At 33.5% G+C, this 22616-nt stretch overlaps 1 protein-coding gene across 2 annotated transcripts in view; it reads right to left on the bottom strand.

Annotated features, from left to right (window-relative positions):
- LOC130636056 (intermembrane lipid transfer protein VPS13D-like) overlaps positions 1–22616 on the bottom strand; it is a 73320-nt gene that overhangs the window by 7531 nt on the left and 43173 nt on the right. Inside the window, exons 15-50 of one of the 2 annotated variants that reach the window (XM_057445643.1) lie at positions 21929–22001; positions 21672–21798; positions 21028–21159; positions 20859–20949; positions 20685–20751; positions 20514–20553; positions 20119–20237; positions 19848–20018; positions 18675–18797; positions 18112–18230; positions 16959–18037; positions 16245–16746; positions 15891–16047; positions 15199–15421; positions 14670–14895; positions 12965–13178; positions 12302–12499; positions 11963–12120; positions 11471–11711; positions 11193–11387; positions 10617–11050; positions 10407–10530; positions 9110–9234; positions 8954–9035; positions 8572–8683; positions 8329–8387; positions 8105–8257; positions 7582–7748; positions 7106–7234; positions 6695–7035; positions 6250–6628; positions 5202–6178; positions 4141–4774; positions 1928–2221; positions 1253–1532; positions 759–1042 (exon numbers count right to left, since the gene is read on the bottom strand). In XM_057445643.1, the coding sequence (XP_057301626.1) occupies positions 759–1042; positions 1253–1532; positions 1928–2221; positions 4141–4774; positions 5202–6178; positions 6250–6628; positions 6695–7035; positions 7106–7234; positions 7582–7748; positions 8105–8257; positions 8329–8387; positions 8572–8683; positions 8954–9035; positions 9110–9234; positions 10407–10530; positions 10617–11050; positions 11193–11387; positions 11471–11711; positions 11963–12120; positions 12302–12499; positions 12965–13178; positions 14670–14895; positions 15199–15421; positions 15891–16047; positions 16245–16746; positions 16959–18037; positions 18112–18230; positions 18675–18797; positions 19848–20018; positions 20119–20237; positions 20514–20553; positions 20685–20751; positions 20859–20949; positions 21028–21159; positions 21672–21798; positions 21929–22001 (8829 nt within the window). Of the gene's footprint in view, positions 1–758; positions 1043–1252; positions 1533–1927; positions 2222–4140; positions 4775–5201; positions 6179–6249; positions 6629–6694; positions 7036–7105; positions 7235–7581; positions 7749–8104; positions 8258–8328; positions 8388–8571; positions 8684–8953; positions 9036–9109; positions 9235–10406; positions 10531–10616; positions 11051–11192; positions 11388–11470; positions 11712–11962; positions 12121–12301; positions 12500–12964; positions 13179–14669; positions 14896–15198; positions 15422–15890; positions 16048–16244; positions 16747–16958; positions 18038–18111; positions 18231–18674; positions 18798–19847; positions 20019–20118; positions 20238–20513; positions 20554–20684; positions 20752–20858; positions 20950–21027; positions 21160–21671; positions 21799–21928; positions 22002–22616 lie in introns of those variants that run through there. The other variant, XM_057445644.1, reaches the window with a different exon arrangement.

Genomic DNA, 22616 nt, shown 5'->3' with positions numbered 1-22616 from the left:
TATTACCAGAACTGTCACAAACAGTAAACTTCGTTAAACAGAAATTCTGTGGACTGATGGCGCGGAGACAAATAACAAAAACGGAAACGGAAAATTTACGTTCTTTCGAGTGTTTCCGAAACTATATTTCTCTATGTTGGCGTGTCATTAGCGTAGCGAAAAGAATTCCGTTCTCGTCATTATTTACAATATAATTGGCCTTTCGCTTACATTTTAACTGAATTTTGTAAAATCGATGTATTTAAAAAATTAATATGGTGAGGCGTCTTCGTTCCTCACTCACGTAATGTTGTGGAAATTTTATTTTTCGCTCGCAGACTAATTTCCAGACATTTGGGGAGACCTAAATTCTGCCTACATTCACTTTTGTAAACTTTAGTGGAAACACCTTTACTTTACCAGTTAGTTAAATAATGCTTTTGAACGTTAATCTTTTCTCTTTAAAAAAGACATTATCAACTGATTTTCAATAGTTTCTGCAAATCTTTTCACATATTGGAATTTTCCATATTGAACGAAATCTAAATCTTAACCAGCATCATTGTGGAAGATAGCTTCACTTAATTCATCAAAATCCCCATGTTACGATGACATACCCGCAAGAGAGATGTCACCGGATAGAGCAGAGGAAATAGCTTCGATTATGGCCCATGTCATAATTAAATTTTTAGAGAGGCATCTGTCCAACAGATGAGAAAATTGCTAAAATAAATACTAAATAGATAAAGTGGTTCAAAACAGAACAACCCCGCACGCACCTTTGCAGCACTGTTCGAAAATCCATGCGCGACATTAACGAAAAGCCCACCAATGTTTCCTTTCTTGACAAGCCCTTCAACTCCAGATGAGAAGTCTTGAATAAGGCCCATTGGATTACCAAGAAGGTCAAGTGAGCCCAACAGAACAGCAGCCTGGTTGACGAAACTAGCCTTGTAATGATGCAGGACGTGTTGGAACAACATGGAAGATGTCTCCAGCACGTTATTTCTTTGAAAACCTTCAAAACCAATCACTGCTGATTCGAAACTTATTAACGGAATAGCTACAGGTAAAAAAGTAAATCAAATCAACGAATGAATAAAAGAAAAAATATATAAATAATTGAAAAATTGAAAAATTCTTCATAAATTTTACTATTGATAATTCCATTTCGTCACAATAAATTTATACCAAAGATGCTTAACTTGCCAGGCACATTTTAAACAACTGTTTTTAGAAGCATCGAATGTTAAATTATTTCTGTAATAATCACCTAATTGTCTTTTGAGATTCAACAAGTCTTCTTCCAATTTGCCAGTCGCTACTAGACTCATAGTAATATCACCTTGCGTCACAATCACATCTTCAAAAAATATATTGTTTTTTAAATTTTGCTTTTCATGCGAAACTCTTTGGCTATCAAATATACTAGAAGAAACTTCTTGCTCCGTGGCCTCACTGTCTAGCATCAAGCTTTGAACAACTTGTATGACTTTCAATAATAAGCGATCTTCCAACATCACGTGAAGCTTGCAAATGTCCAAAGTCAAGTTCTATATTTAAAGTATTAGAAAGGAATTTCTCTTATTAAAGCCTCGTTTCCATTTGACTGCATTTTCTACTATAGCGAAACGAATTTTTTGTTAGCGCATGCGCAGTTTGACAAAATTATATTTTGTTAAGTGTGCACGTGCTAATAAAAATGATCCTGAGCTTATTGCACTTTAATGGAATAAGCAGTCAAATGAAAACAAGCCTTTAAGTATGCTTAGACGTTTATCAAAATTATACATAGTCATTAGAGTAAGCGTATGATTTTGAACTTACAAAAAAAAGAAAGAAACTATCGCTTAAAAATACTCGTAAAAATAAACACCAAGAGATGAGATATGAAAACAACCCGTGTTAACAAAATATCAAGGGAAAATGAAGCGTATTAAAAAAATACCTTAAACACAAGTAAGTTAAACAGTGTATCATTTTCTGCATTCACGTAAATGTGGAAGTCTGCTGAATTACTTCCAGTCCTCGAACTTTGTGGCGACGCGAACAACGAAACTGGGACTTGGCTGGTGTAAAGTTGATTATCGAGCTGAATAGACCCGATCTGCATCTCCATGTCATAAGAGAAATTATTGAAGGTCAGGTGACAATCTATTAAAGAGAAGGTTCCAAACAAAACTTCTTCAGGAACCAAATTGATTAATGAAACACCGATTCCAGCAGCTAGTGAGATGGATATCTAGAAAGAACGTCGTTGACTAACCTAGAAGGATTTCATATGAACAATCACATACTACCACCTGTCTGAAATCCCCGAAATTTCCCTATACGTATTGGAACCTCGGATTAGCCTAAAAAAGTATATTTCATTACAAGCATATGAATAAAACATACTGATCAAAGTTATATTACTTCTTTACGCACTGATCTGAAATTTAATCTTTCCAAATATTTCCAAACATGGAAATAATTCTGATTTACCATTCAAGATTAAAATATCTGACATTTCCCTAACATATTAAAGAAATTGTTGATATTGCTGACATTTCTACAATACTTAAATAAAATCCTGACTTTGACAATATTTAAAACATTTCCTGTCTTTCCAAATAGTGCGGAAACACTGATAAAACTTAAACCCTAAATATACTGGGAGATTCTGACCTCCTCACAGCCGTTTTTTGTAATAACTCTTTTTTTGCTATGCTGCTAGCGACGATACTTACTGAATTTTATATTTATCTATACTTCTCAGAGTATTAGATATTTTTCACTACTCGAAACTATCTAGAAAAAAATCCTTATAATCGGGAAAATTTAATAATTTTTGTTAGTATTATCCTTTATAATTATGCAGAGTTTGGACACGTGATTAACCCAACTGCCCAATTTTTTCAGATTTTACCTACAAATTGTAAAAAAATCAGATTTTTGGGCAAATTTTGGCTTTATTCATGTGAATTATGTAAAAAGAGAAAAATATGTTGAAAAACTTTTATTTGGCTATAACCTTTAAACAGAATGTTAAAACTTTTCGTTATAGAACCAAAGTAATTGAAGGTATAAACAGTGGTGTTTTGGGTAGTTTTAAAGCTTCCGATGAATGCAATACAAAATACCATCAAGTTTTAGTAACATAAAAAAGTCCAATATATTTAGGGTTAACTAATCCACAATGCTGAAAAACTGCAAATATATCTTGCAAAATCCAAAGTAAAAAAATCAAGATAAAGGCAGTTTTTAGGGCAGTTTTATAGTTGTTAAAAAGCGTCAATTGCGCAGGCCCTACTTTCAAAACAATCCTAAAAAATTGGTTATAACCTAATCACCTATGACCTATTATAGAAATAAAGACGGGTTTCCACTCAAACGAATCTGGTCGAATCGATCGTATTGACGTTACTAAAAATAGAACATTGCATGATCTTCGTCGATCGATTATCTATTAAGAATGATTTATACCCACGTGATGTAAACAAATCGACGAAGAAATGAACTTCACTAAGAAGCGAAATAAAATAAGTGAAAGATGGACGAAAACATTTTAAACAAACGAATTTAATTGCATATTTGATGCAGCAACATCAATACACTATTTCACACGAACACGTTAAAAGATGAAAATGCATCACTGATAAGTGATTATTCGCAGATGAATGTTGAGAAATTTGAGATAATATTTGTAGAATAAGTTTGCAGATTTAATTGTCTCGGACACTTTCTCGAGAAGTTTCAAGTCTCACAAAGCAAAGAGTTTGGACGCAAATGACTGAGAAATTTTAGAAGAATATTACGAAAATATTTTTATCGTAATTATATGTCATGAAATTCCAAGTACATGCTCAATATCATTATTTCATATCAAATTTGTGTTATTGCTTTGAAATAAATTTGATTAAATCGCCATCGATCGAGGCATGGTCAAATTTTAGTGGATACCAATTTTAATAAAAACGCCATCGATCGATTCGACCACATTCGTTTGAGTGGAAACCCGCCTTAAAGTTCCTAATTACTAGTGGGACTAACTTCGAAATGAACCGTCTAAATATTTAATAGATTCTTGTAAGGGGATGTAGTTTTAGTTACAGCGCCATATAAGTTAAGACGAATGCAACATTTGTCCACTAAAAGTGTGATAGCTAAGCAAGCACTCACCTCAGTAGATGGGTTTCGGTCAACAGAATATTCGCGAGCAGATGTAGTAACTGGTGAAGTTAGTGAATCAACAAATACCCAACCTCCTGATGGAACATCTTGGTGTGCATCAGATATCTCCAACACTTGCGTCGGACCCTTCGAGAATATTCGCGTAGACAAAACACCCGATCCAGGCCTCATTTTCTGTCGGGAAATACAGCTGTTCAAAGAAACAACAGGTTCATTTACTGCTATTTTTGCTAGTACAGGGATTTGGCGGTCCCCTTTCTGGATAAAATCCACTGCAAAGTTTTCAAGATCACATTTAAGAACATTCGATGAAAAATACCATGTCTGTGTCCTGCTACGCTGCGATGAGATGTTTTTAAGGACAAGCTCATAAGCAGGTCTCTCACTTACAAATGAATTATCATCGATATCTAGAACAAGGGTGTTACCTCCACTCGTCTTTCTAGGGTTTTTATAAGAAGTAGTACAGAAGTGAACGAGATTTCCGTCAGCGTTCATCCTCCACAATTGACTAATCTTGTGTTCACATTTCCGCGCCAGCACAACATGTCGATCGTCTACTACATCAAAGACAAGCTGGTGATCAGTGTTCGCACTGCCACTATGCTTGCCACAAGAAAACCTACACAAAGCACATATGATCTATTGGGTGAATAAATAAAAATAATAATAAATAAAAACAAAATGTGTAAAATTTTTGTTTTTATTTATTTACTAACATTTTATCTTATGACGAATGTTTCTAGCACATAAGATTTTAAAAACTAGCATTTGTTATTGTTCGTCGAAATTTGGTTCTTAATCTGTGGGTTCTTGAAGCAAACAGCGGGGTGGTAGGGAGCAAAGTCTCCTATCGAGTTCCTACAGTTCGAAGTGATTTTCATTCGATGCCGAGAAAAATAAACGCAAAATTAAATTTTTTTTTATTGAAATAAAAAATACAGAGTAACGTTTACTCGTTGATTTATTTTTACTTTGATGTAGCAGCGCTAGAAGTAAAACTACCACAGTTTGTTGAAAAATATAATGGTTTGAATATCTACACTTACCCATAAAACGTATGCAGAAATGTGATGTAAATAGCATTATGGTAATACAGTTTCGACAGCTGACCATTCTTCTTCAAATCATAGCATTGAGTGCTCTCCTGGAACACGCTAACATTTAGTTTGGCCGGCAATAACGGTTGATCAAGAACGTAATTCTTTCTTTCCTTGGGTTTTATGCAATTACGCATTTGCGTACCAGGAATATTATCTTGCCAGTAAAAGATTTTGACATCAGAAAGATTGACAATTCTGAATGGTGGTGGAAAGCATGCTGCATCTGATAAAGTACAACAGAATGTACCCGCATGAAACGTAATGTGGACACGGATAAATACATCTTCAGCCTTTCCAGTAGATCGAAGATTTAAATGATACGTTGTTTCACAATCTAAACGAAATCCGCCAGACCACAGTGTTGCGCTATCGTTCAAGCGAACACATAATATTTGATCGTAACCGCAGTGGGACCAGTGGAAGTTAGAGACCGTGTTTGGATCACAAAGCAAAAAACTTGCTGGGTTGTTAGCCTCTGTGTCTTGGACCATCTGTCTTTGAGCAACAACAATTGGTCTATAATATTGATTGTCAATTTGATATCTTGGTACAATAACCACAACTCGTGTTTTTGAAAACGCTCCCTTGCCCCAGTTTGTAATAATAGCAACGTCATAATTGCGCTCAAGTCGGCCTTTGCGTTCTCTGACATACAAAGTTCGATTCTGCATTTCTTTTTCCAAGGAAAATGGTTTCGACAACAAGGGAACCATACCTTGGTTTCCTTGAAAATGGCGCCCAACTCTCATTTGACAGTGAAATGAATGCTCACTACTGAGATAGGAAAAGGGAAGCGGGGTAAGGCTTCTAGCTTCCTCGTGCTCTTCGAACTGACCAGCTATTTCTTCAGGGTCATCTTCGCGTTTGAAAACAACGGGAAGGCCTGTTTTGTTAATGATCCAATATGGCGCAAACACAGATACCTGAAGTTATCAAAACATAATTAATTTGGAAGAAAAAACTATTTGTCAAGGTTTTTGGAAGAATTTCATACCTGCAACGTTCCACAGTTGCACGCTACCATTGTGTTCAAAATGAGCAGGCGATGGTTGATGTCGTACACGCGAGACGGGAGGATATAGTTACTACCATCGTTAAATATCCTGATCGTATCGTAACCAGGGAAGTTTTCAAACGAAAATCCAATCTCAAACGAAGAATTAGGAGTATCACAATGCAGAGGTACATTCTCTGCAGGCTTCACCATCTCTTTAATGGTTCGTCCTTGTATTAAATAAAACAGATCAAATGGTAAGAGATTTTGTAACAACACAGTGTGAACAAGACTTATGGAATGTTCTGGCTGGTTTATCGAGTGGTTTGTCATTAGTGTATCTCTTGGTAAATCAATTGATTTTATCAATGAAGAAAACCTAGAAGAAACGAATCAATTAGCGATATTCAGATTGAAAAAAATAAAATCCAGCTAACTTACATACCTTAAAACATCACTTTTTTCACCGTCGGTAGAACTCAAGAGATTGATGCCTCTTGTTTCATGACGAGCGACGTCCCTCCAATTCAAATCTTTTTTGCAAAAACAGTAACTAGCTTTAGCTTTTAACGGTCGACAATAAAGCGTGCTCAGGATCATTGGCAAAGGAACGAAATATGTTTCGTTAACTTGAATCGTGCTTAGGTTAAAAGTCTTTTCGTTTAAAACGCCAACGAGATCAATAGGAAACGATAGATTATTGCGCACGGACAATGCGGATGTGACTGTTACAACTTTTCGAGCGCCTTCCAATGTAACATCGAAGAGAACATTCATTCCTTCCAACTAAATCAGTACAAATACATAACACAAGGTTTTTCTCAACAACAACAACCAAACAATCAAAAAGACATACCTCTCTACTGCCTGACAAAGGTGACACAATTCTAAAAAATTTTCCCACTCTGTCAACAGTTAGGGGCTTGATTGGAAACGAACCAGCTATTTGTACCACAATTTGTCGCACTAACAGATCGTGTGATGCCTACAGAAAACAATTTTGTTAAAAAAATGTTTTTGCGTCATATTGAAGCCTCACGATTTCTCACATGATGGAGAATTATCGACATAAAGTTTTTTTTTAAAAGACGTGCTTGAAATACTGTGAAGATAAATGAAGATATATGGTCTCAATTTCTAAAATTTGGTCTGTGATTCTTTTTGTATTTGGTATGCCATTACACTATGTAGTCTATCAAAAAGTTAAAACATGTGGTAAGCTATCAGAAATAAAATATGTTTTTTACAAGTTGACACAATCAAGTAGAAGTAACAGCTGGTAGTTTACTGGCTAACTTCACTAAATCGACAGAATAAAAAAATAAAAGCAACCTGGTGACGTTGTTTTGTCCTGGCTTCGAATGAAAAAGCAACTTCTTCACCAGTTTTCAGTTCAAATTCGTGCTTACGTACTGTCGTATCACTTTTTTGTTTTGATGTCGTCATTTTACTGATCTTCGTGAGAGATTTGGCAAGTGTATGAAATGCAAGCTTGCAACCTTTAAACATATTTGCAAATCAATATTTTAAAACACACTGGACATTAGAATACAGCAAATTTAAAGTTAAAGTTTAAACAAAAAATAAGGGAGACTGGTACAAGTAAACTAGCGCCATTTTGAAATTATAAGAGCATTACTTTTAATGATGTCGTACTGTTTTGTTATCAGTATTTACGTCAGTAAAAACGAATGAAGTAAATTAAATAGAGGCATAGTGATTTTTTCAAGTACTACTAAGTGTACTATTTACATAGCGCAATGATAGCTAGACTGTGCATGTTTCACTTTTCGAAATATTTTAAGAAAAAAAGAATTCGCAAAATTTTTGATTAACAATGAAGAAAGAAACGTACCGGTTTTGTTTCTTAGAAGAAATGGCAGAAAAGGGGCTCGCTTCTCCTCTTTGAACAATTCATTATTAAAAAAACGAGATGACCATAAAGCAGCCGTTCTTTTTGAAATGTCGACAAGCGCTGAAGTCACGTTCATCTCCAGACGTTCGGAAGCTATAATAACACAACACATTTAAACTATGAAAAACGATTTGTTAGCAATTTATTACATTATCTAAACATACCATCTATCTTGAAAACTAAGTTGTTATTATTCTTGTGTTTCGACCAATGGACATTAAATCTAAATGACAAATACAACTTAACCTAATATATCTAAAATAAATTTAACATAACATCAATCTTGTTCACAAGTTCATATTTAGTACAACTCTACAAAATCATTATGCTTAGTTTATTAAAAGCAAAGCAAAAGACGAAGCAAAACAAATTTTACACATTCTCTTATATTACAAAATACATCGTACTTCCACTCCTCCATAAAAGGTTCCCATGCAGACACTCTGGTATTATAATAACTGACATCCAACTGACATTTGGCAACGCCATTAAATTCTTCATCGTGACGGAGAAGCATATCTACACAGAAGGCATTTTTTAGAGTTTTATAATGAGGTGCGGGGATTTTTTCTAGTTCAAACAATAAATGAATAAATAACGTCGTACGATGCCTGGTTAAGGATTTTATAACAAAATAATTGCAGCTTGTTTTTGAACGTTAGTTCATAACGAAAACCGATGATAAAGAAAATATTTTTTAAAAGTTTTCACTTGTTTAAAGTCTTTATAGTCTTGTTTAAAGACAATCCAGTTGTTGGTTCATTTATTTGCACAAGTTGTCTCACTTACTATTAATCAACACGTCTAGCAGCGGTACATCGTTATTACCAGCGTCATCGATAAGTGTCACGGAAATGGAGTTGGCTTTCACCTACAAGATTACACACAAAAATAACATATCGGAAGTGTTGGCACATCAAACTGAAATACGATACTGTCACTCACTTCAACACACAGTGTAGAGTCGCTTTGTTTTTTGTTGAGTTGGACTGTAGTGATGTCTTTTTCATTGAATGAACTTCTCACTGTTGATTCAGCTGGTTTGTTCAACTTTATATCATTGTCAACCCCTATAAGAAAACATCACTATTGCTAGTAATATCAAACGACACACATTGCTTTCACTTTCGTTATTGGAAAAACACACAATACTCCCATAGAACAAAACTACCGGCTTGCAACAAGCCTTATGATAAAACTCTGCAACGTTATAATGACTTAAAGAAATTGTGATCTCCTGTGGTCAAGAGAAAGTGTGGATACGTAAAATAGAAAATTCAACGTTTTCGACTGGAGATTAACCTGGTAGTGAATTAAAGAAAGTTCAAGTACTGTAATGTATCCAATAAACGGAGCTTAAACACGCAAATTTTCTGATCCTAAAATTAAAGTTTGTCATTTTCATAAATCGTAGGTGTGTCATTGCGGAGTACCTAGATAAGGTATGCAATATACATAATCTGCAGACAGATGTTACACGCATGAAAAATGTTTGTGAATTAAGCAACATTTGCTCTCTTATGATAACAGAATTTCAATTCACTGTGCAAAAGTTAATGACTTTTTGTAACCCACTAAAAATTTACGTTCGGGTAACTTGACCCCTGGTCATAGTATGTTAAAAAAAACCCTGGCCAAAGCGTGTGAAGCGTTTTTTGAAAAGAAGTAGTTAACTAAGTAGCTGGAGTTTAGTAAACGTTCGCATGTTGTGTTTGAATAGCCATCTGTGCGTTTTGCACGTTTATTAAAACTTAATATTCTTGACATAATCTGCTATAACTTTGTTCAAGAAATACAATGAAACCTGATTGTTTACAATTGTAGGTACCCACTGCCCAACATTACTTCATGACCTTTCCCTTACAGAAAAGAACGTAAATCTTAGTGATACTCTCCGGTACATCTTATTTCACACCGGTACTTCTGACTGAAATTAACGGGCACATCTAATTTTTCATCAGAACCTTTCATGGCAATAAAAAACAAATACAACATAATAACTATACGTTATTTTGTTACAGCGAATAAGAACATTTTAAAAAATTTGAGGTAAAAGGAAAGTGCAGTAAGCTAATATTTTTAATTCATAAACGTAGATTCAGACATTTGTTAGTTAACTGGCTAGATGGTTTAATTTATTTTAGACGCGTGAATAACTTTTCTATTTTCATTTCCATAAAAAGCTAATAGTTGCGAGTAAAATTACAAGTTATATTTGCACAGTAACAGTTGGAAAACTCACCCGCAGACTGACTTTCACCTTGCAGAGCATTTTGAATTTGACTACGTGCGCTATTCAGTATCCGTCTGAATATCTCGACATCGTGATAAGACACGCGTATATTAACTGGTGCTTGCAGCTGAACCTGAAAAATTAAATCGTTTTTGAGTAACATACTTGAAATGACTGACAGATGAAATGACTGAAAGCATGTTCTCCAAAAAAACCTACCTCTAAGGTTGTTTTCTTTTTCACAGCGCGATAAAAACCTGTTACACATCTTTTAAATGCTCTATGAGAATTTAACTCAATCAAAAAAGAAACAGGATCGACAATAGATAATGCTGATTCTTCTGGTTGACTTAGTTGACAGGAAAATACTTCTAAGTTCTCAAAACTGCATGTGATGAGCTTTTGCGATAACGCATCGGGTCGGTAGGCAAAGACTGCAGTCGTTTTTAACACAACAGTCGAAGTGTCAGCATCTTCAATATTTTCAGCAACAACCAGTTCGGATTCAGTAACATTAACCTTCATCTCGAATCTTTTACTCGGCTGGCTCTCCGTCTCAGAGACCGACGTCTTGATTAACACCCCAGGAGAAACGTCTTGTTGTACACATTCTTTATCTTTTCCCGTTTCAGGCTTTCCAAAATTGCACACAGCTGGAAAGCATAGCTATTATTTACACATGGAAGGTAGTTTTTACAACATGCATACAAATACTCACTGACAATATTCAGTAGATAATTAAGTTACTATAAATTTAAGTTACTGTAAGTGCAAAACAGTAAAGCATAACTTTACCTCGGTAGTCATTTTCCTCCTTTCTCGTTATAAAGTGAAATACTTTCAACAAGAAGTCGAACTTTAAAATAATCCTGCTTTGATTACAAAGAAAAGTGAGTAATGATTTCTCCTTTGTGTCGAGGTAATGCACTTCGAATTGCAGAAAGTTTTTGTGTCCTCCCCTTTTTGATGGTACCAGCACACCCAAGTTAACTAAAACAGTACGGAACAACATTACAAACACCTAACAAAACTAAGAATAAGACAAGACAGATGACTGATTTAATAAACTCTACCATTTTGACGGGTGTCATGAAGTAAAACATCAGTAGAAACAAGATCAATTGATTTCGATCCATCAGAGAATGATTCATAGATAAAATTAGACTTCAAGAAATCGAACCTTGCCAGTGAACAAGGCGGTTTTGTATAAGAAGGGATGTCACCAAATGAAAAACAAGGCGATGTCTCAATAGAAACATTTGAGAGATGAAGTTTTAAATGTAGTGTGGTCCACACACGCTTTGACGGAGAAGGCTAAATCAAAAATGCATTGGTCATTCATAACTGTTTCCAACATTATTATTTAAGGTTAAGTCTTTGTCTAAAAATACTTCGAGTGGATATTCGTAAAAAAAATTTTTTTCATCACTGAGTAAAATACAGGAAGTCAGTTTTACTTCTATTACCTCGCGTGATATGATGTCATCAATGTCCCAACAAAATCAAAATTTTTGACTGTCGTATAGTTAAAACTCTATTGGCATAAACGCTTTCAAAATACATACCATCACAAGTGGATCTACTAAAACAGACGATGGTGCAGTAAAAGCATCCACCTGTTCACCAAGATTTTCACCTAACATTCCCATAATTAACGAATGCTGTGAGAGATCCAATGCAAGGTTCACCGAAGATAAACTACCGGAAATTGATATATCAGGAACTAAAAAAATTGGTTTAAAATTCTATTTTGAAATGCAGTAATACTGACAACTTGCAGCTGAGCACAACTTTGCAAAAAATGAATTTAAAATTGGAAAAACTTCCACTCACACAACTACTTAATAAAGATAATATAAAATAAAAACAACATAGAGAAGAGTAAGTACTTATATTATAACCACCTTGTCTGCCAAAAGCCCATTCCAGGTTTCGTTCTATTCTCAGATCCAATGTACAAGTCTTGGTCATCATCTCGTCCCCTTGCTCAATATAGGACATTTCATTTAAAGCCTCGGTTACTGCTAATGCGCTGAAGACTCTCATATCTGATAGCTGGATGTTTATGCAATCAAGTAAGCGGACAGAACCTTCGCATGAGTCTAAAATACAAATATTTATCAATAAATTGTTGCTTCTAAAATTGCTTAGCTAACTATACAGGGAAAATTACTTTACTAGACAATAATTTGTAAAACAAAGATTGCTGTCATAGTATTTTTTGTTGTTTTATACTTTTCTGTCTTCATAATAAAATATTCTTTTTAAAAGGCGTGTTTTTAATGCTTTAGTAGAATGTCGTATCAAATATTTTCACTGAGATTTTGTACATTAAATCTTAAGCGAAACTTTAGCGTGTCAAAAAATCTAAATTAAGATAATAGGTTCTTCTTTTAAACATGATTTTAATTTAATTCAAGAGTTGGTTACAGGATATATATAAAATTCGCAAGAATTAACTGTCGCGAAAAGCTTTTTCAAATTTCTTACAGGGCTCAGCTCTTTTGATTTAAGTCATAAATGGCGGAATTATGAAAATATTTTTTTAGCGAGAATAATACTGTTACCTGTAATTTCGTTGTTTCTTGATCTACTGGCGTTAAATTTTAAAGCATTCGTGTTTGGGTCATCTGCAAGTAGGAACTGATTATTTATGCTTAATTTTCCTAAATTAGCAATCAACAAATCCTTCGAGTTGGAGTTACGTGGTAAAAGCAGAATTGGTGCATCGGCATTCACCTTCAAGCTTAACCTTGCTGCTCTGTTAACTGTAGCTAAAACCTAAAGTTATTAAAACATCTCTTATATTATTAGACCTATTTCCATATTCATTTGGTTCCGCGAAATATGCATGCGAAAATGCATAATAACATGAAAACGAGCAAATTTCCATATTCATTTGGTTCCGCGAAATATGCATGCGAAAATGCATAATAACATGAAAACGAGCAAATTTCCATATTCATTTGGTTCCGCGAAATCCGCGGGATGCTGGTTGTTTACATGCAAGTTTGAAGAATGTATCAACAAAATGTTGACTTTTATAGCTTTTTTTGGTAATAAGTGACCAACGATTTTTATCAATAACGATATATTTCGACTTTGACGATGGTACACGATCCAAATAATCGAATTCGATTTGTCAAAATTATATTAAGCATTAAAATATAATCGAAACTTGACAGGTGATAAGGGATGATACACGGTCCAATTAGTCGAATTCGATTTGTCGAAATTATGTTGAGCATTAAAATAAACTAAAACTTAACAGGTAATACAGGAGAACAAATTTTTGACATTTTTTTCGTTTAAAGGTCTTCAGAGAGCGAAGACGAAGTTGAACTCGCTGTTGTTGCAGTATTGTTTCAGCGACTACGAAGTTAAGAGAACGTCAGAAACGTCGTACGTGGACGAAAAAGTGGCTGTAGAAAAAACCTAATTTAGGCGTGTGCATAAAAACGAATTTTGATCAGAGCAAGAAGATTATTTTAGTTTTTTTCGGTCTTGTCTTCTGCTAATAGACTCCAGAGCGCTTCTTTCAACATCCCTTCACTGATAAAAATCTTGTTAAATTCTTTTTTATCCATTTTTGAAGACAGTATGTTATTAAACGTTCTAGTAATGTTTATTTTGGATATAGAAACTCACATTTTTCTAAACACACATTTGATGCACAGATTTTAAGCATTTCGATTGGTTCAAAACCTTTCGATTAATCGAAAAAGTTTAAACGGTCCGACTTTTTAAAAATCGAATTCGACTAGTCTGAACATGCTGAAAGCATGCGATTTTTACATGATACACGATATACACGTATCACCACTTTTACAGTTTGCAATCCGGACAACCACAAATCCTCACTCTCTGTTTCAATTTTATCTGAACATTTAGAACTGATAATTACCATATTGCAACTTTCAACTAGTTTGCTTTGACCTACAATGCGCTGTTTTACAATGTCTTCTTTTTCCGTATTTTGTATAATAAAGTGCAAAAAATTGCTAAAAATGCAATTTCTGGGTTAAAACAACAACAACAAAAATGGCAATTCAGGTTTGTTGTATGTCAACATATTTGATAATAATTTCTTTTAATAGAATCTGATGAAGTTTTAACTTTTAGTTTTATTTTACTGATTACAGAAAATTTTCAAATTGGCGTCCTGGTGTCAAATAGATATTTATAAATAGTAATTATCATAGCCATATATCATAGCAAAAAAGGAACAGCAGGGGGATTCACCCTTGAATATATATTTAAGGTTAACATTACTTCGTCACCAGCTCCTGCTGCTCTCATTCTTCCCAGCACTTCTTGTAAGAAAATAAAATGTTGACCAAATGCAATGATTTCACTCAAAAATCGTTGTGAATGCACATATTGAATTACTGATAAAGACAATGTCAAATCCATGTCATACTGCCGCAATAACTCTGGATCAGCAGGTCCAAAACGATAAAAGGAAAAATTAAATGCCTTTGTTCCCAATGTGACCAACCTAAATTATATTATAAAAAAGTTTACCTTTACAAAAATGTTAAATGTGAGCAAAACATAAATCAGAACCTTTTTCAATATTTATTCTGCCGACAATTTTAGTACATCGTTAAAAAGTTTAAAAACAAAGAGTGGTGCAGAATGTGCATAAAAATTGCTAAACTAACGTTTCAAAGGGTTCAATTTGCCTACAAAAAGTTTTACTCCAGCTCTTCCATAAAAAAGCTATGGATTCTGGTATTAAGCGGACGAAAACACCTATTAGTTGATAAAGTACTTCTAAAACTAAGCTGAAAAATCGCACCTCTTGGTGTAATTGCCACAGTAAGGTGATATGTCCATAAGTTCAATAAAACCAATGCTTCCACCAACATCTTGGTTTTCACCATCAAGAGTCACGTTTAAGTGAAGCTCAGATAAACATGCTTTAGCCAACGGGTATGACTCTTTATTTAGATAAAACGTAATGTTTTGAACCACCAAACTTATATCAGTCTCCACTGATTCAGACGGATGCAAGTCAGAAACTGAAAAAAGTGATGGAAACATGGGTAAAATTATAATTGGTCCATCTATCTATTTGATACAGGTGTCAAACTCTCAAGTTATCCAGTTACTTAAAGGTTTGTTTGTAATTATAAATATTCTCTTATAAAACCAGTTAATTTTACAACTTGTTATCCAAGACACAAAACTTAAAATACTTGCAAACAAGGAATGCAGTGGGCAATAGGCATGATTTAAAGGCTTGTAATACTTTTTTTTTAACAAATTTCATTACCTGTAGACTGAATTTTAGTCCATGTTATACTTTTAAAAACTATTACTTTGAAGTTTTCAATTTTCAATTCTGTAGTCTAATTGATTCCTAGTTGCTGCTGTGCTTAAACTATTTTCAGCATAAATATCTCTTATTAGGGCCAAGAATAAACATTTAGAAGTATCCATTATAACTTAAAACTAAAACGTAAACATATAATTTCAAATATGACTGACCATCAAAACTTTTAGTCATGTTATTTGCAGAAACCATACTTGGTGATAGATTAGGTTTTTGAGTGCCAACACCCAGAAATTCCAGCAATATAACCCATGTCTGTAAATTTATCACAACATCAATTGTGCTGACAGTGACATCAATCTTTTTTCGTGCCTAAAAAATGTCATTAAAATTGCTATTACAACAACCTATTTTCTTCCTTCACACCGAATGAGTAACCCTTTAATAAAAAAGAGGTGTTTATATAATTTGAATAAAAATATCTACACATGCATATTGTTTACTACTGATTATCTTCACCTCAACCCCCTCCCCCCTCTTATCCCTTCTTACTAAGTTTCAGTACTCACCTCTTGGTTTTCGCTTTCACTTGTGTCAAGTGTCACTTCAACAGATACAAGTTGCTGCTTTGCTGGACTACCATTCCTATGTAGGCGGCTTTTTTCAGTAATAAGGTTATTTGGTTGATATGACTGTGAAAGAACTGGGAGAGACTTAGAAAGCACTTCCGTACTCGTGAAATCCTCATGTTCAGGACAAGATGAGCAGGGTCGATCAGTGGAAAACAATTCTTTAGATTTCTTCTTTAAAGAAGAAATCAGAAACTTATATTGGTCATTTCTTTTGTGAAGCAAATCTTTAATCAGAAAATCCTGAAGTGATATATTATATGTTGTACGAGAAGGTTCTATTTTGCCATATCTCAATCGAAAGTCTTCAAATAAGATTACAACAAAACCATGTGATACTCCATTTAGCTCACCATGCAAAGCCAACTCCAACATCGGTATTTGTAGTTCAGCTACTATCTTTAAACTTTGAACAGCTTTGGTGGCAATATCATTTTCTGGTCTGAGAACATAAAATAAGCACAGCTTAAGCATGTTTCACAAACATAGATTGTGGGATGAAAAAGATGACAAAATAACTTGTTGTCCAAAGATAAGGAAATAAAAAAGAAATTAAGTAAATAAATATGCCTTATCTATAGGTTTACTTGAACAAATTAATCCAACTTATTGCAAATTTATCTCTTCTGTTTACCTTTAATATTAACTACCCACCTTTCCCAGATTTCTTGGTCCATGGAACAACTATGCTTTGGTGTCATTGGGACCAAGTTTGATTCTTCGCTTGTTTTGGATGCAAAATCAACCACACCTAAAATCTTGCGGTATATATCAACAGATAAAAAAATTTTTACAGCCTTATTAAAAAAAACTTCAAGCTGCAGTCTTTCATTCTGCAATTTATCGATTTGTAAGTGTATATCAGTGTTGTCAAGGATAGCTATTCTTTGCCCCATTTTTAGAATATCATTGATTTGATTTTGGTGGGTAAGCGATCCAGATATTTCTGTCGAGTTTAAGTTGACTACCAATAAGTTCATTTTCTCAATCTCAATAATGAGACGATCTATTTGATCACATTTTGAAGAACTATCTAATATAAACATATTTTTGATGCTAATTTTCCCCAAATGAGCGACAATTAAATCCTTGGCTTTTTCATCCTTTGGAAAAACGACAACTGGGCTTTCAATAAAACAGTCAAAAAGGAATCTATTATTGTCCTTCATACTTCCTTTATGAACAGGTGAATTATGAAAGATTTCTGTTGATGGCAATACATCTGTGCCTGTATCTTTCTTCGCGGACACCATGCTTTTGGCCATGTCAGTAGCTGTATTCTGCAGAGATCTTGCTAAATTAAGAGCATACTGTTTGTAATCACCTGCATATAGAACAATTTCTTTTAAAAAGTGTGGGTTGTGTATATAGTATGCTGATGCCATGTGAATTGATAGGTTTTCTTTATCCTTTGCTGGACTATAACTCAATTGAAAAGTGAAAGCTTTTATAGGATCAACAAAACTCTGAGGTTGAAATACATTGTCCAAATTGCCAACACTGAGTATAGACTTATAAGCTAGCTGATTTGGTGAAACGTCAGTGACTGAAATATTTCCTATACTACCAGAGATCAGCTGCTCCTTTCCAACAGAGGCTTCCAACTCCAACTGACCAAGGGATACCATAGCAACATTTTGTGGCAAGTTTGCAGCACATATAATTTTTCGCAAAAGCAGTATATCAATCTTCTTAAAACTGGCTGATATATCTATCTTGGAGTTTTGCAATTCCTAAAAACGACTCTCATTTTTATATAAACCATTCTGCTAAATTTTTTTTCTTAATTTGATTTAAAAAAAATTACCTTAGGAGTTTCAATCATCTTGTTGGTTGTATCCAGAGATTTCTGTTGCTTGACAAATTTACCTTTGGGTTTCAATTGACGAAGTACATTACTCAGCTCAACTAAAGTCTCCAAGTTGCCTAGAAAAACACAACAACAAAAATAAAACAGTGTGTGGAGAATGTTGTTATAAACTGTTTTTCAGTTAAAAATATCTTTGGTTTATTTATTGTGTTTAAACGCTTTATTTATTTATTTATTTATTTAGAATTACTTACTCTTTCTTTATGTTTTTTGTGCAAAATATTGTTATAGGAATTCAAAGAAAAAGTAAAAAAGACAATTTTTATCAACATTTTTAACGATGTACCGATGTACGTTGGAAACAATGATAAGATGGATATATAAGTTAAAAGTATTGTCAGTATTTGATATTTCAGAACACCTATACAATGCATTTTTAAATTGAGAGGTTGTTAATTATGCCTTACTTAGTCGGTAAGTATTTTTTTATGTCAAAATTTTATTTAGGATGCTGCCCTATTTTAAAAACTGTCACGTTATCATTTTAATATACACATTACCATTAATATACAGTGTATTGAAGTGAACAACCAGTATTTGCACAGGAAAACATTCCGCATTCCCAAGAGAAGGACAGTCAGCATTTATCTTCTGATAGCAGATGTGAATTAAAACGTCTTTTTCTAAACAGAGTACACAATCATACTGCATCGTTACAAATAGAGGCTTCTTCCCAATTGAACATAACTCATGTTAGAGATGCACAATGTCGTTCTACTTAATATGATGAACCTAACTTGCTAAAATTCTAGTAATTCTAGCATTCTTTTACAAAGCATGTAAAGCATATTTTTTTTGCTTGATATCGGGCACTACCAAAATATAATTATTTTACCATATTTTTAAGCTACTGTAGCGGTTTTTATAGCCAAATTAGCAAAAGCTTCCTGGGACTTCACCCCTGGATGCTATTAGGTGAGAGGTGGGGCTAACAGTGCCCTCCAAGACTTGCCCATCTGTGTAGAAGAATGTTTTAAGTAGGGTTAATTGTTAAAGTCTAGCTAACACACTAGTTGGGCATTGCCGTTCTCAAACCACCAATACGTGTTGCAGAGATGAAGTCGGGAAATTTACAGCTTCTCACAACATTAACTAAATGTATCGTTATTCCTAAAACTTTAATATAGCTATTTGCATCATTATACGAACAAGAAACAATGTATTCATTTCTTTTTAAATGGAATCATCAAGTATGACTTGCATCTTATTTTAGAGTAATTACAGTTAATTCCGTCATGCACGTTTGATGGGTGGGTTTAACTTAAGGTTTATTAACTGTTGAGCCCCCCACTGAGTATCAATAAAGGAACTTAAAAAAAACACAAAATTTCTAATTTAAAAAAAAACAAATATTCTAAAAACATAAAAATTCTTTTTCAATATTTTTTTGTGCATGATATGTTACAATTTCTGTCATACTCATTGAAACAGTATATCCAGTATATGTTAAACTTATCAATTTCTTTAAAGAAATGTCAGATAATGTCACCGCCGTGTACAAAAAAAGACAACAACAGTCACATCACAGATTTAATCATAAGTTTGAAAACTATTAATTGTAAGTTATATATGCATTTCTAGAATCTTTTATATATACTACGTTATTCTAAAAAAAGAGCATATTTTATGTGCTGCAATGTGGCACAAAACTATGTGTATTTGTATATACATACCCGCAATTCCCGGAGGCTTCGAACTGACAAGTAATTCATAATCAGCTCCGAATGTTTGAACAGCATCAATAAGTCGTAATGAAGAAAGTATAAAAGAGACAGAAATATCATATGGCCTTTTTGTTAATTCGCATTCCACACCTTCTACCTGCAATTCGGAAAAACACCTCCCTAAAAATACATCATTAATAGTCATACCACTTGTGTCTTGTGTTTAATTTTCACATGAAGGAAACCTGAGTGAATTTAAAATATATAACTATATAAATACCTCGACTATGTAAACCTAGTGACAACTTTTCAAATGTAAATTTTGCCAACAGAAGTTTGGATTCTAATAACAAGTCTTGAATATCATTCGCAAGAAACATATCTGTTTTATCTCGTTTTCTAAAAGTTACGATATTTACATGTAACAAAAAACATCACAGACATAAAATCAGAACAAATCCAGCCGTCTATGAGAGTAAGATGGTGTCATGAATGCTATAGGATATCGTTAACTAGAATACTTTGTATAAAAGCAGGGTACTTCTTCATTTATCGCTCATTTACACCTAAATACACTATTCATAACAATAATGACGTTAAGTTGAATGCTCTAAACCATCATAGATAACAAATAGATATACATTTCAAGATTGGGAAACGCAGAAAAGGTATTACCTGCTGAAATCTTGATTAACATACATAGACATTTTCTCATCTAAAAGTAAATGAAAAAGCCTTTTCACTGCATAAATTTCCCTTTTTTAAACTAATTGTGTAAAAGACAGCACTGCAACTACATTAACACAGGTGCTTTCCTTTATAAAATTTTAATACATATATATTTACCACTGTCTGAAGGTAGTTTTCCATCATCATATGCGAACATACTCATGCAATTGAAAAGTGCTTGTAACTAGGAAGTAAAATTCGATTAACAGTTGAGGCAAAAAAGATAGTAAAAATACAGCTTTAGATTTTTTTCTGATTTGTAACAACAAGTAAGAATGGTTATGAGATCACCTTATTTTCGTCAATGTGGACAAGCAATAGTGGTAAAACACCAGACAATGTAAGAGCTGGATATTCAAGATCTGCAGTAAATATTATGCGTCTAAAAAATATTTCTCCTTTTAATTGCTAAAAGATTGTATAGGTATAGCAAGCCGTTTACTGAAAATATTTTCCATACCTTTTTAATATAAAACATACAGAAAACTGATCAACAACATGGCTTGGTCCAAATCCTTTAGCTTGAGATGTAATCCAGTTGTCTCCAAAGTTGCAAATAAGAATTTGGACATTACTTAAATCAAGTGCATAACTACAAGCAAGAGAAGAAACAGGACAAGTCAAATCTGTCTTTCCTGTTACCTCTGTAAGAAGTAATGACCAGGGTGGTCAATACTTTTCAATAGTGCCAACTTTCTCAAAGCAATTAGAAGTCAATGTTGAAGCCAAAAATAAATGCAACTTTTATATGGCAGAAAAGTTTTTTAAAAACACATATGCTTGTGTAAAGTCATTAAAACACATTTAATTTTCTACAAACAGCTTGTTATTTGTTTCACTAAAAGATCATTTTCGTATGGTGTTAAAATAACTAATCCACAAGTGTTTATATTCTGTTTATTACTTCATTAACATAATGGTAGCTATAATGAACAAAAAACTTTAAGCTAGGTGTTTATCGTAAAATGCGCTGACGAGATCTTACTTGTTTTCTATTACTGTACAAAAATAATTAAACATTGTGAAATGGGAATAAAATGTTAGTCAATAATGGCCCCTTCTGAGACAGGTTTGACTGCATTAAAATTTCCAATCTAGCCTGACCTATCATACAATCGTTTGTCAATTTCTTCTTCTGGAAGATCAAAATTTACTTCATCAACCTCGTTTTGTGGTGGAGTTGAAGATGGTGTGATAAATTCATCATCATTATCATTTTCTTCCACATCGACTAAAAAAACCAACTGGAAATCTTAACTGGAAACAACAAACTTTGTTAAAATGCTTAATTGCAACTACACCCTCAGAAAAATAAATTAGTAAATACTTTATTGCAAAGCAACAGATGTTTTATTTCTTACCAGGATCGGCAATAAGATTGGATTTCCTTGCTAGTGTATTGCAAAAGGTCATTCTTCCGAGATTGAATATGATCTAAAAATAAATAGTGTTTTAACATTAATTTATGTTCACAAGTATGTTAAGACATGGCTGGTCTGGTCTAAACAATTTTGTGTTCACTTTTTCTTGAGTAAATCCACTATTAAATTTGTATCAGGAAATACATTGTAGTCTATTTTATTAAAATTGCAATATATTTCAATATGCTATGTTCAACTAATTTAAATATTGTATTATAATCACCCAGCAAAACAACTTCTCTTTAATAATAAATTTTTTTACAGACTTTGTTTTGGTTGCACGCAGCTTGATATCAGAATCACGGCAGAACCCGAAAAAACGAAGCCCATTTTGGTTTGGATGTAATGGTGTGAGGTTTGTATGTCATTTTTTGCCCTTTTTCTTTTCTAAATACTTTGTATCTATAGAAACATTTATTTTCTGTATGTTTTTATACACTAACATGAATATATCATCACGTTTTCCAGCCATTTTTAAATCTTAAACAAACCATATTTAAGATTTTGGCTACGGTGAGATTTTGAGGCAGCATTCTGCTGAAGCCAGCTGGCTAGCTAGCTATAGCTAGCCCCTATTTATTTCTGTCCTTTTAAGTTTTTATTCAGTTTGGTATATTATTATTTATAT

The sequence above is a fragment of the Hydractinia symbiolongicarpus genome, chromosome 3 (genome assembly GCF_029227915.1).
Source record: "Hydractinia symbiolongicarpus strain clone_291-10 chromosome 3, HSymV2.1, whole genome shotgun sequence".
NCBI lineage: Eukaryota > Metazoa > Cnidaria > Hydrozoa > Anthoathecata > Hydractiniidae > Hydractinia > Hydractinia symbiolongicarpus.
This window is presented reverse-complemented; position numbering and strand designations above follow the sequence as displayed.